The sequence below is a fragment of the Oreochromis aureus genome, linkage group 3 (assembly GCF_013358895.1).
Source record: "Oreochromis aureus strain Israel breed Guangdong linkage group 3, ZZ_aureus, whole genome shotgun sequence".
Lineage (NCBI taxonomy): Eukaryota > Metazoa > Chordata > Actinopteri > Cichliformes > Cichlidae > Oreochromis > Oreochromis aureus.
The window spans coordinates 14,453,241-14,465,460 of NC_052944.1; the positions used below are offsets into that span (position 1 = coordinate 14,453,241).

A 12,220-nucleotide genomic window follows, 5' to 3' on the forward strand; every position below is an offset into this window, starting at 1 on the left:
TAATGACTTTTGACTTCATGGGTATGGTTGCAAAAACCACAAGAGAAGTTTGCTGTAGTTGTGTGTAGATTCTCCAGCGGGTGGAAAAGGTTCCAAAGATATTCAGATCATTAAATATAGACAATTTCTGTTGGTGGTGGGGGGATTTTTTGTATTTGTTTTTTTGTTGTTGTTTGTTTTTACACTTAAAAGTGTGAAAATTATTTGAGAACAGCCTGCTGAACCCAGTTGTGTCCTTATCAGCTCCCCCCACCGCAGTGCATCAGATATTTGTTGAATACTTCATTAGAAGTGTAAATGATTATTGTTTTGAAATTAAAACAGTTTTATTTTAGTTTACACAAAGTAAAACAAACGAGCTGAACTCATATGACAGTAGGCTTTACTGAAAATCTTGCTGTCATATCAGTTCACAATGTACTTTATGTTGATGGTGAATTTGAAACCGCCGAGTCTCCGGAATGGGGAAATGTTTATTCTAGGATCCTCTAAAAGTGATATCCACCAGCCCCCCAAAAAAGAAACTCTAGAATATCCGTAGTCAGGAAATTTCACTTCTCAATTTACCAGCTTTCTCTGTAAAGTCGATTATTGTGAACATGGAAGATCAACATTAGCCATGAAGAATCATTATTCATGGAAGTGTGAAAAAACACGGGGGATATTTATACATGCTTTCTCACTTGGGGGGGAAGGAGTTTTACTGTTAAACTGAGTTTTTTCGCCCGTAGCGCACGTTTATTTTGAAATAATAAGTAACAACCGGTATTGTATTAAATGCGTTATACTTGTCGCAGCTCACTCCCTTCATCTGAAGGAGTGAGCAGCGCGTGGTGCGCGCACCGAGCCGCTCCTCTCCTTCCCTCCTCCCACCTCCTCAACCTTGTGTAACATGTGTGAAAGAAAGCTTTAGTGGCTCATTAAAAATATGATGTACTCATATGGAGAGATGAGTAGTTTGGGATGAGTATTTTTGGGAAATTACACAAATTTGGGCTTTGGTTCAAAACTAAATCCCATAAAAAGTTCATAAATACATTTACAAGCGACTGTTACTGTTCATTTCAAACCACCCAGCTTTCTGAGAGCTCAAGATTAGCACTTAAAAATACTTAAATTACATAAACATCACAGGAATTGTGAGTGATGCAGGCTATGCTGGCAGGGGAAGCTGGCCCCCAAAATTAATGCTTTGCAGATGCCTCCTGCTGGCTCACAGCGCCCCAGTTTTCAGCCAAATGGCGCTAAATCTCTCAATCGTGATGTTTAAACCATGACTCAGACGCAAAATGGGTTTTTTTGCTGGCTCGTGTTCCTTCACAGGTCAAAAAAACCTGTACTCCTGCATCACATCTTATTATTTAAACTTTAGCAGACTGCCTCACATGCTGGCGGAGTGCATATTTTCTTTATGCACTCATTACAGAGGCATGATGCCACTATCAGGCCAATGCAGCTTCTCTAATAGTACCGTCCTGTAAGTCATTACAGGATGCAAACACTCGCGTGTAACTGTTAAAGGGAGATAAGAGCTGTTGCTAAATGTTATTTTTAACGTCTCTGTAGTGAATCTAATTGTGACGTACATCACGTGTTTGTTCGTTTTCTACCTCCTGATATTGTTTTCTCATCTGTCTCCTTGAAGGCCCCTGGTTTGTTTCACGATGTAGCCATGGGCTGCTGCTGAATTTCTCAAATAGAAAGACATTGCTGCCATCTACTGGTCATTTGTCATAATTACAGGTTGGAGGGCGTTCACCCGCTGCTCTCGCGATATCTGCGCAGTTGCCCGGTCCAAAACAGGAATTGAGACATGGAGCGAGTGTTCGGCGGAGTTGAGGGGTGAGAATCAATTAAAATAAGCAGCAAAACTCTTCCAAGTTTATTGTGATGAAGTGTCACATAAGGCTTGTGTGTATTGCAGGCATTTATTCAAGTTTTTAGGTAATTTAGAAAGTGACGAGTTTTCCTAACGGCTGTGCGCGTGTATGTGTGTCTCGTGATTACTTCTCCTCTTTTGTGGGCTGTTTCTGTCAGTTAAAATGTCATCATTTAGGGGTTTGTTTTAAGTATGCTATAAATACGTATTTGTCTAAATGAGGTTTGTGGGGCCTTTTTGTTTGTGCATCTATTTAAATTGTGTGTGTGTTTCTATCAGGGAAGATGCATAAAATGGTCTTGTATAGTGATGTCTAGTTGCTTTGGTGGTTAGCAGCTTCGTTCATGTATTTGTCACTTCCTTTCTAGTGGAGGAACGCACTCCAAAGCAGTGTTGTTGTCAGGGGATGGGAAGGTGTTGGCAGAGACGGCGGGACCATCCACCAACCACTGGGTGAGCAGAAGTGCTGATGGAGGCAGGTGGAGAAATTTGGAAAGGGGAAAGAGGGGGCAGATGGTGGCCGGATGAGGGGTTTGCACATTAAATAGACTGTCTTTATAGTTGTCTTATGAGTGAATACATTGTTACATTGTGTTATATTTCCTGTAGCAAGTTCCATTTATTTTGCAACACTTTTTGTCTCTCGCAGCTGGTCGGAGTGGACAAATGTATCTCAACCATCGATGACATGGTCCAAAGAGCCAAGGCCGAGGCGGGGCTGGATCCAGGCACGCCGTTATACTCGCTGGTCAGTCGAGCTGTGTGCCGGTGCAGGTTGCTGATGGCTGATTGAAATAATGTGAGCCCTAACATCTGATTTGTGTGCGTCTCCGTACGCAGGGCATGTCTCTGAGCGGAGGCGAACAGAAGGATGCCATCGACAAACTCATTGCTCTCATGAAGGAGCGGTTCCCCAGCCTCAGCGAACGTTACTTCATCACCACAGACGCCATCGGTGCCATGGCCACGGCCAGCAATCGCGGTAAGCTGCCATTTTCTGTTCTCTCTTCATACAGCAGTCAGTCCTCAGCAGGAGGACAGAGCTGCCCCAACCATAAATGTGTTCATGTAACAAACACAATGACACTGTCCTAACTTGTATTTAAGAGCTGCTCTTAGCCTAAAATGTTACAGCAGGTCGCAGTTTAATGCTTTACTGTTTTAGGTGTGGCGCTATGTATCATCTTTACTGTCTGACCCTGAGCTTTATGGCTTGATGGTATCAGCATATCAGCGTTATCATCAAGATCTTTGTCTTCAGGGGGCATAGTCCTGATATCAGGGACCGGATCAAACTGCAGACTAGTCAATCCTGATGGCTCGCAGATCGGCTGTGGGGGCTGGGGTCACATGATGGGCGATGAGGGATCAGGTAACCATGTCGGAATATGTGAATTATTCATATCTTTATAGATCAGACTGAGCTATCTGTCCATCTTCCCAGCCTTCTGGATAGCTCATCTGGCTGTGAAGACGGTGTTCGACGCCAAAGACAACCTGGTCGCTCCTCCTCACGACACCACGCATGTTAGAAAAGCCATGGAGGAGTACTTCCAGGTCAGAGTCCCAAAAGTTCGGAGAGATGTGTTGACATACACTGCGATACCGTCTAATGGGTAAAACTCTGCTTATCGTAGGTGTCAGATCTGATGGGCATGCTGCCACATCTCTACAGAAACTTCCAGAAGTCTCATTTTGCAGGGTTCTGCAAGAAGTTGGCTGAAGGTAGGAGGGTGTAACTTCCTGGTCTGCTTTGAAAAGTGAAAGATTAAACGGTAAGGTAAAAGTCAAACTTTGTGTATGTGTGTTAAAGGTGCCGAGGCGGGGGACGCTCTCTGTCGACATGTGTTTGCTCAAGCTGGACAAGTCCTGGCAAAACATGTAGAAGCAGTCCTACCTGCAGCGCAAGAGGTAACACACCCACACAGTCACGTGCCGTCACCTGTTTGTAATCACGTTTCTCTGAATCGCGTCTTCTTTTATTTTCCTGACAGCCACTATTGAGCGGCGACCTCGGCCTGCCAATCCTGTGTGTGGGCTCGGTGTGGAAGAGCTGGGAGCTCCTGAAGCCAGGTCAGTGTCTCCTTGGACCCACATCATGAAACCCTTCAACTTATCCACTTCCTCTGCCTGGGTAGCTTCTATCCTGAAGAAGTCTGAGATTGTCCGTCTCTCCCCAGGTTTCACTGAAGTCTTGGATAAACTGGCATCATCTGACAAGCACAAGGGTCATTTCCGCAGCTACAGCCTTCTGATTTTGCAGCGGTCCTCGGCGCTCGGTGGCGCCAGCCTCGGAGCTCAGCATTCAGGTGCTACCATAGCCATGGATTATGCCGCCAATGCCAAAGTCTTCTATCAACACACCTTCAGCAGCAGCGCATGAGAATGTGTTGCGGGAAGACTTGCCGGCTGGTTTTTTAATTTTTAACGTGATTGTTTTGCACTTGATTTTGACACTAAAGAGTCAGATCTCAGTATGCTCATGTTACCTTTATCGTACTGTGTAAAGACTTTTTAATGCTCATTTGCATTTGTGATTTATAATAAAAATGAGGTTGAATTTATAGAAGATCTTTGCTTTGTTGTGGATCATTTTAGACTGAGTGGTGTGGGCTTTCCTTCATTGTGTTTACCTAAATTTCATCTAGTTTAGTGTCACATCTAGAACACTGAGGCAGGTCACACTTAGAGGCGAACAACCACACTCACATTCTCACCTACAGCCAATCTAGCATCAACCAACAGCCGAACGGTGTCTTTGGAAGAGAATCTGACTACCCAAGAGAACCCATGCAGACACTGGGAGACCATGCAAGCTCCACAGAGAGGCCTCTGCACTCTGCACTTTGATGCCGGTGTGTAATTTGAAACTGTTGCTGTAAACCCACAACTGAAACTACCACAATGAAAGTGGAACAGGCCAACAAATAACAAACATTTTTCGAGGCCAGACCTACAGTTAGGTACATCCTGATTTAAAAAAAAAAAAAAAAAGCGCATTGGCAAGCTCAGCAGTATTAAAAAACACAGACGCTGAAGGCAGCAGGGGTGGAAGAGTTCCTGTTTGTGACAGTGCAGATGGAAAACAGCAACCCAGGAGATTTTTTAATATAAAGGTGGAGCATTCCACTTTTTAGGGAGCCGCAGATTTGATCACCTTAACCAGCTCCTGAGGACAAATATGTAGCAATAGAAGAAGAAAAGTAAAAAAAAAAAAAAGTACCTAAAACATGACAGTAAGTATTAAAAAAATAATAATTTCTTACAGTCACATTTGAGCCCCTGAAGCAGGGAGCTGTGTGTGCCAATTGGCTGTAATTCCACAGTAGAATTCAGTGGAATAAACAAATTCAATTAAAAACATTTTGCTGGCTTTCACTCAGAGACACGCTGGACGGTCTTTAGTCTTCAGTTTGGCTTTAATACAGTGGTGAAGCACTAAGATTACTCGAGGAGGAACCAAAAAAACCATCAAGCATGCTTACATCAGAGCACCGGAAGGTAAATATGTAGCTTGATGGGGAGTTGGAGTGCAGCAGCAACATGTTGTTGTTTGTCTTCTTTTCTTCAACTGAAATTCACAGGTTTAAGTCAAACAGAAAAAGAGAGTTAGACTAAAACTTTTATTTCAACTTGAAATAAGAGACGATTTTAGTTGTCTAACAGTGGGAAACAACAGACAAACAAATGGTTATTTTTCTTTTAAATAATGTGGTTAGACCCCACCAAGGCTTCTGCTTTATCCTTGTTATTTAATTCATAACACTGAGAAACGCATATTGAAATCCTTACTTGCAGCTCTGGTATTTGGCCACCAGGGGGCAGCACAAACAAGCTGTGAACACAAAACAAGCTGGCATAAGGTCTATCAGATATATAACCACAACTACAATTATTATCTTTGTCTTTTGACGAATTTGGAGTGTTGCATCCAGAGTTAAATGTGATTTAAAACAAACAATAAAAATCAGCATCTACCTACATTATTGCATCAGTGGTTATCAGTGCATCAGTTCTAGTGATGAGGTGATTTTATACTTTTAACACCTGGAGGTCATCAAGTTCAGGACATCATGGTTATAGAGTATTTAAGTGTGTGACAAAGTAAATATGAAGCCTGCATACTGTGGCTGAACAAGCTCTTGTTTCTGTCAGGATGTCAGGTTTGCTCACATTATACACTCAGACTGACCATCACAACAAGCTTAACTCCTGTTTAAACCCCCCCCAAAATGCCTGTTTGTGTTTTGTTTTTGTTTTTTTCCCTGACCAGACTCATGGCTTCAACAGTGCAGGGAGATTTCTCACCACTTACAAGAAGGACTATGGACCCGTCAGGGAGCGCTACCCACATCTGAACTCCAGAGATGAGGTGAGCGAGCTCCTTCACTACAGGTTGGATGGATTTGTGCACGTATGAACACACGACATGTCCATTTTCTTTTGTTTGTTGTTTTGAAAGAATAACCTTGAAGCCACGTGGGCCGGCTGTTGGTTTTAAAACTCCTTCCATTAGCAGTAGCACCACCACAGGCCCTCACATGCTGTGCTTTGTCCCCCAGCCTCCTCCTTCTTCTGCCTTCATGTCTTCATTTGGCGTCCTCACACCTTCCATTTCCGTGGCAACTCAGGATGTTGGCTCCGCCCTGATGGTACACTGGACGCAGGATGCAGGAGTTGCCAGGGGGACTGAGCTCTTCGTTGGTCAAGAGGATGAAAGTCAGCGGCGCCGTGTTTGTGATGGATGTGGTGGGAAAGGTAAGGACTGTTTGTGTGTTTCTCTCTGAAGCAGACATGCATACTCAACATGTAGCCGGCAGGTGTAGAGACACCTTTCTTCTGTTGACAGCAAACATGTTGCAGCAGCAGGAGGCAAACGATACCAAGACTGAGATTGTCTACAAGGGAGGTTAGATTGCTTCTTTTTTGTTGTTCTTTGATTTGATTCATGTGGTGTTTGTGTGCTTGAGCTGAAGGTAACAAACCCGTCAAACCAAAGCCTTTGTTGTTCTGGTTTCTAAATTAGCCCATGTTGGTGTTTCGTAGAGTTTTCAAACTGCAGCCGAATCCGTGGCTGAATGTAGTGACACCCACTTTTCTCTGTTTGTGCACATTCAGGTGTGGTTGTGCTGTCTTCCACCGACGGTCCATCCAGCTGTAATGATTTTCTAAGAAATTTACTGAGAGAAAGCGGACTGCAGCACCTGCTCAGCCCTCCTCAAGGCTGGTCTGCTGTTGACATAAACAAAGGTAGAACAGCTTCCCCTAAAACCCATGAACTTGTGCTATTATTGTTACAATTTTAATAATTTTTATGACCATAAATCAGGGATGTGAAACTCACATACATGTTACTTTGATCTTATGTGTGCCAGGCCAGTCAAACTGCGCTTTGTGTCAGTGTACAGAAGCTTAACTACACATTTAATCTCTGAGGTTTTGATATAAGTAAAGAAGTGCAATTTTAACTTCATGCCCCAGTTTTTCTAAGTGATACAGAATTTCTTCTGTAGCAAATGAAAGAAATTTGTAACCACGACTTTTTAGGCTCAAATTGTAACTATTAAATGTGCAAAATTACAGAAATCTATTACTGTATTTGTAGCAAAAGCTCTAAAATGCATGAAAATACAGTTAAAAGTCCAAAACTTATGTTCTCCTCTACATTTTCCAAAGCCATCCAGTGGGCCGAACTGGAGTATTTGCCGGCCTTATATTTAAGTCATTTAATATGGACAATGGGGTAGATGCTTTAATGAAAGCTTGTGAGTATAACCCACTTAGTTTGTGGGCTTAAGTGTACAAGCGAAATTCAATTTACAAAAAATAATTTTGTAATTTCAAAAGAACCTATTAGGCTATTTTCCATCACCACTACTTAGTGTTCAAAATGATCATTCTTTATGCTACGATGGACTTGATGTAACCTCTCAGTTCATCTACTGTGTGAAACAGGAAGGTTTATCTCCCTTCACCCTCTCTTTTAGCCAGCTTTCTTCTAATTGGCTGCCCCTCCTAAACAGGTCATTTGGCTGAGACGACCAAATCAGGGCTATATGATGCCATGCACACCCAAGAGTTCAAAAACACTCTTCAAAATAGTATTTTAAACCAGTCTAAAACCAGAGATTTACATATATGCTATTATAGTTAGACTGTTAAACAATATATATGCAGACAATAAGACAAAATCTAAGTACATTGTTGTTACTGTTGTTGAGTCATTGTGTGAAATATAGTCTCTAAATTGCAGAGGAAGCTGTATTTGAATGAATGTGCTTTGAAACTTCCCATTTAGATGACCAACACTCGGATAAGAGTGCCTTCTCATGGGGTTTGAGCGCCTCCTCCCTCCAGAACCCTTTAGCTCAGGGCAGCCGGTGAGGCACAGACACAAATTCCACCTTTTCATCGTGTCCTCTCACGCTCTCTGTGCTATTTTCAGACACTTTCTCCCCTTTCTTCTTACTCCCAGCTGTGCAAGGGGACCTGAGTGCTTTGAGCTGAAAACCATCTGTCAGAGCAGCGCCCTGCCTCAAGCCCACGTACAGCCAGCAACTTACTGCACAGAGACCAGGAGGAAGCTACCGCAAACAGAATACCAGTTCAACTATGGCCCTAAGATACAGAGTGGTCAAAGGAAGCTCTGTGTGAGTAGCCTGACACTTGCAGGCTTTTGCCCTGTCCTTAGTCTGTTTATACTCTCATGTCTGTCCCTTTATCTTGTGTATTTCCACCTAGACTCAGCAGGATTCCTTCTCCGATCGCCCACCTTGTCACTGGTCCTCAGTCTGAATCTTCACTCAATACAGATCATTCAGAAAAAAATGTTGAATTTTTTGTATTTTGATTTAGACTTAAAGTGCAGCATGTTAGTATGAAATGTTTTAGAGCTGCTTTGTCCAAACACCTCCGCAGAAAAGTGAGATAGCGGTCAAGGCTTTTGTCCGTGAGTCTCGGTTATCTCGCCGAGGACACAAAAGCTGACAGCGAGTCACAACGTAGCAGTAAACCATCTGCTGGCAGGAAGACGGTAAGCTGTGAACTTGCTGGCATCCTCGTGCTGGGCAGAGGCTTAAGTGTTCACACAGCTGTGGTGGATGAATTACTTAGTTTTTGGGGGGGGTTTTAAGTGTCAAGAGATGTATTCTAAGACACTTCTTCAGCTTCGAATCAGAGAGGAGAAACACACAGTTTTTACTTGCAGCAAGGGCAGGTGCAGAACACTCGCACGGAAGTGAGGGCTCCGAGACTCATGCCCTGCCACTGCCCTGGTCTTTATTTATATTGGTTCAGTGTGTGTGTGTGTGTGTGTGTGTGTGTGTGTGTTGGGGGTGTGACCCCATACAGACTTCCCTAAACCTGCTGGTCTGGAAGTCCAACAGTTCATCTAAACAAAAGGCACTTAGCTTAAAACAGACATAGATACGTTTATCCTATCATAAAACAATAAAAGAAGGTATGCCCTTTTCCCATGCTCCCAGGATGTCGGTGTGAATGCCAGAACACTCTGGAATGCACACAAAGCCTTTGCAGCCTACTAAAGATCACACATCCTATCACTACACAATCGATTATACACCTCTAAGCATATATGGAAACTTGTATCATTAAAAGATTATACTCTTTTTCATTCTTATGATCCAAACTCATACTGCTGCACACAGTAGCGTCCCTGCGCAATGACCTTGGTTCCACCTGGGTGCTGTATATAGAAGGTGTGGTGACTTCAGGGGCCATATATCTCTGCTCCTTCATATCAGCACACATCATCACCAGTCGAGGGATCTGCAGTCTGTGGCGTTCACATTCATGGATTTCAGGCTCCTCTAGTCTGTTAACATTTCGATCCTCTTCCTTTTGTTCCTGTTTCGCTTTGGAAATGAGCACCGACACAGTCATGAGCTCATTTTCAGGATAGTCACCAAAAACCAATCCTTCATCTCTTTTTCTGCAGACATAATCCTGATGTCACTCCTCCAGTCTGCTTTCAGATCCACACTGTGAGCTATAGCTGAATTAACCCTTTATTCAAAGATGAAATGTAGCACCGTCCTATGTCTCAATATTTTTTATTTACTTGGAAATCTCTGTTCTGTGCTGTTCTTTAGTTGCAAACCTGCCTAACGCCTGCAGGGGTCGGAGTGATTTGAGCTGGTTTTGCCCACCAAAGGTCAGCATCAAGCATTCTCCACGTCCTCATGTTTATAAGTGAAAGGTTATCTCCGGGTGATCTCAGACAGTCTGCTGTAAGGGCAGCAGATCAGGTTCTCCAGTGAGGCAAAATGGCATGCACAGCTTTACGCAACAATCAGATGACTGTTTATCAAGCTGATGCTAAACAGTCTGATGGTGAGCCGCCTTCTTGAATGCGAAAACAAAACAAATTCATTCTTAGACAAGGCACTTTGTACGAAAAATAAAAGACAAGCTTAAACGATTGAGAGTAAGTGACAGTGAAACATATTCTGGAGTTGAGTGTCGCTGTTTAAGCCGTCTCAGCTTTAGTAGAAAGGTTTGTGCTTATGTAACCAAAAACTGGCCATTTGTTACCAAACAGGCAGTCTAGATAGATGATGATCATTTTTAAGCAATTAAAAGCTAATGGTGGCTGACCAAGCAACCGCTGCACATTTGGGAGCTGCTCATTTTCAGCGGTATCCATCTACAGCTGGACTTATAAACAGAAATATAATGACAACCACATGCTGAAAAAGAGCCTGTGATATGATCCAAAGCTCCAGAGGGAATGAATATGAATACTCATAAATATCTTGGACGATAGCTCACACAGAGCCGTCCCGAGGAAGTTCACGGTAAGAGCGAAGCGGACATTTGAAGCGATAACGATCTGTGAATTCCCACCGAAATGTTATTCTAACTTTAATAATCTTGATTTTATTCAGTATTCCCAGTAGCCCCGCAGCCAGCTCGGACTTCTCGAGTGTTTAGTTCATCGGCACATTTCCATGTAACTGTAAGCTTAAATACATCACAGCCAAGATCCACACTTTGGCCACTTGGAGACGTACGTTGACCTCACTTATCACTCGGTGTTATGATTCAACTTCCACTCTCTCAGACTTGAAAAGAAAGTGAATATTGTCCTGTACTTTTCAAATAAGAACCTTTACAATGAACTCAGCTGTGTGACATTTTTGATATTATTTTCTTGGACTGGTCAGAGTTATCACAGGAAAAGTCATGTATGCGTACATAAAGAGAAAAGGGGGAAAGAAAAAGGAAAAGCAGACAAAACATTTGTCTTTAGCTGCTTTATTCAACTTTTTTCATCATTTTTGTTTATCTTGAAATTCATACACTTTTATTTATTTTCTTTTTTCTTTTTTAAACGGCTTCTATCACACAACTCAAAAAAAAAAAAAGAAAAAGAAAAGAAAGAAAAAAAAAAAAAAAAAAAAAAAAAAAAGAAAATCACCAAAAATGATTTCATGTTGTACAATCCACCTGGCGGACATTCCTAACGGCGTCACCAGGGTGTCATTTGACATCTGTGGTCCAACACTGAGGAAGTTCCCCTTTAAACCCACGCTTCACCGTCTCTCACAGAAACCTCGGAAAGCAGCATGAGTGGACAGAAGCACTACCTGTCAGATACTTTGAAACACAATGTAAATAGTCTCTGCTTACCACAAAAATACACAAGATCTTACTTTTCCTGGGACAATACTACGTCCATGTTCAAGCCAAAATGGCTGAGATTCAGAGAAAAAAAAGAAACAGAATTCAGGATTACTGGTGATAGGAATCTGGATTTCCTGAAGAGTATTGTCACATATATAACTTTTTCCTACTGGCTCACGATTTAATGGATATTATACTCGCATCAGGGAGAGACACTTTGAACTCTAGACCACAAAGATTTAAAGATTTCTCATTTTAAAGTAGAACTTCCTCAAAACAAAAAGTCAGATTCCTAGGGTAGGACAAGACCGGCAAGGATTAAATACTGACCGCCACATCCTCCATACTGCTATCCCCATGGCGATACGATCACCTCTCCCTACTTGTTTGCTCCTACCAACAGGACTAAATGGACACCACAGGCTACTATACCCAGTAGAGAGCCTCATCCTCAAAAACAAAAATGTGAAGGAAAAATAAGGGGAAGGATGAGATGCTATTTGAAAAACCTGATTTGGATATGGACACTTGATCTGATCCTAAACAAACCAAGCTGACAGAAAGAGGCAGTGGCTGCGTTCCAGACCAAATACCCCCCACCCCCATAAGAAGGATGAACACCTTACAAAAACTGAGCCGTGAACTAAAGCTGTGCACACACAAAAAGATGACTGAGTTTTTAAAATTTAAAAAAAA

The 12,220-nt window shown here is 42.5% G+C and overlaps 2 protein-coding genes across 6 annotated transcripts; both read left to right on the plus strand.

The window, feature by feature from the left end:
• Positions 1–1,743: 1,743 nt before the first annotated feature.
• On the plus strand, positions 1,744–4,448 carry nagk (N-acetylglucosamine kinase). Of its 2 annotated transcripts, none has more exons than XM_031736766.2 (10): positions 1,744–1,842; positions 2,248–2,332; positions 2,529–2,627; positions 2,720–2,861; positions 3,141–3,251; positions 3,324–3,436; positions 3,517–3,604; positions 3,693–3,790; positions 3,874–3,952; positions 4,060–4,448. In XM_031736766.2, the coding sequence occupies exons 1-10, from the start codon at positions 1,814–1,816 to the stop codon at positions 4,260–4,262; spliced, it is 1,047 nt and encodes a 348-aa protein (XP_031592626.1). In that variant the 5' UTR covers positions 1,744–1,813; the 3' UTR covers positions 4,263–4,448. The 2 variants fall into 2 exon arrangements, with proteins under 2 accessions (XP_031592626.1, XP_039465354.1); XM_039609420.1 differs by lacking the exon at positions 1,744–1,842 and adding an exon at positions 2,001–2,101.
• A 560-nt stretch (positions 4,449–5,008) lies between these two features.
• LOC116317860 lies at positions 5,009–8,707 on the plus strand. Of its 4 annotated transcripts, XM_039610214.1 has the most exons (9): positions 5,009–5,115; positions 5,263–5,380; positions 6,153–6,251; positions 6,442–6,637; positions 6,729–6,788; positions 6,998–7,129; positions 8,178–8,259; positions 8,355–8,529; positions 8,621–8,707. In XM_039610214.1, exons 2-9 carry the CDS (start codon positions 5,357–5,359, stop codon positions 8,672–8,674), a joined length of 822 nt encoding a protein of 273 aa, XP_039466148.1. In that variant the 5' UTR covers positions 5,009–5,115; positions 5,263–5,356; the 3' UTR covers positions 8,675–8,707. The 4 variants fall into 4 exon arrangements, with proteins under 4 accessions (XP_039466148.1, XP_039466149.1, XP_031592616.1 ...); XM_039610215.1 differs by lacking the exon at positions 5,009–5,115 and having other exon boundaries at positions 5,214–5,380; positions 6,511–6,637; XM_031736755.2 differs by lacking the exon at positions 5,009–5,115 and having other exon boundaries at positions 5,215–5,380.
• The last annotated feature ends 3,513 nt before the right edge of the window (positions 8,708–12,220 follow it).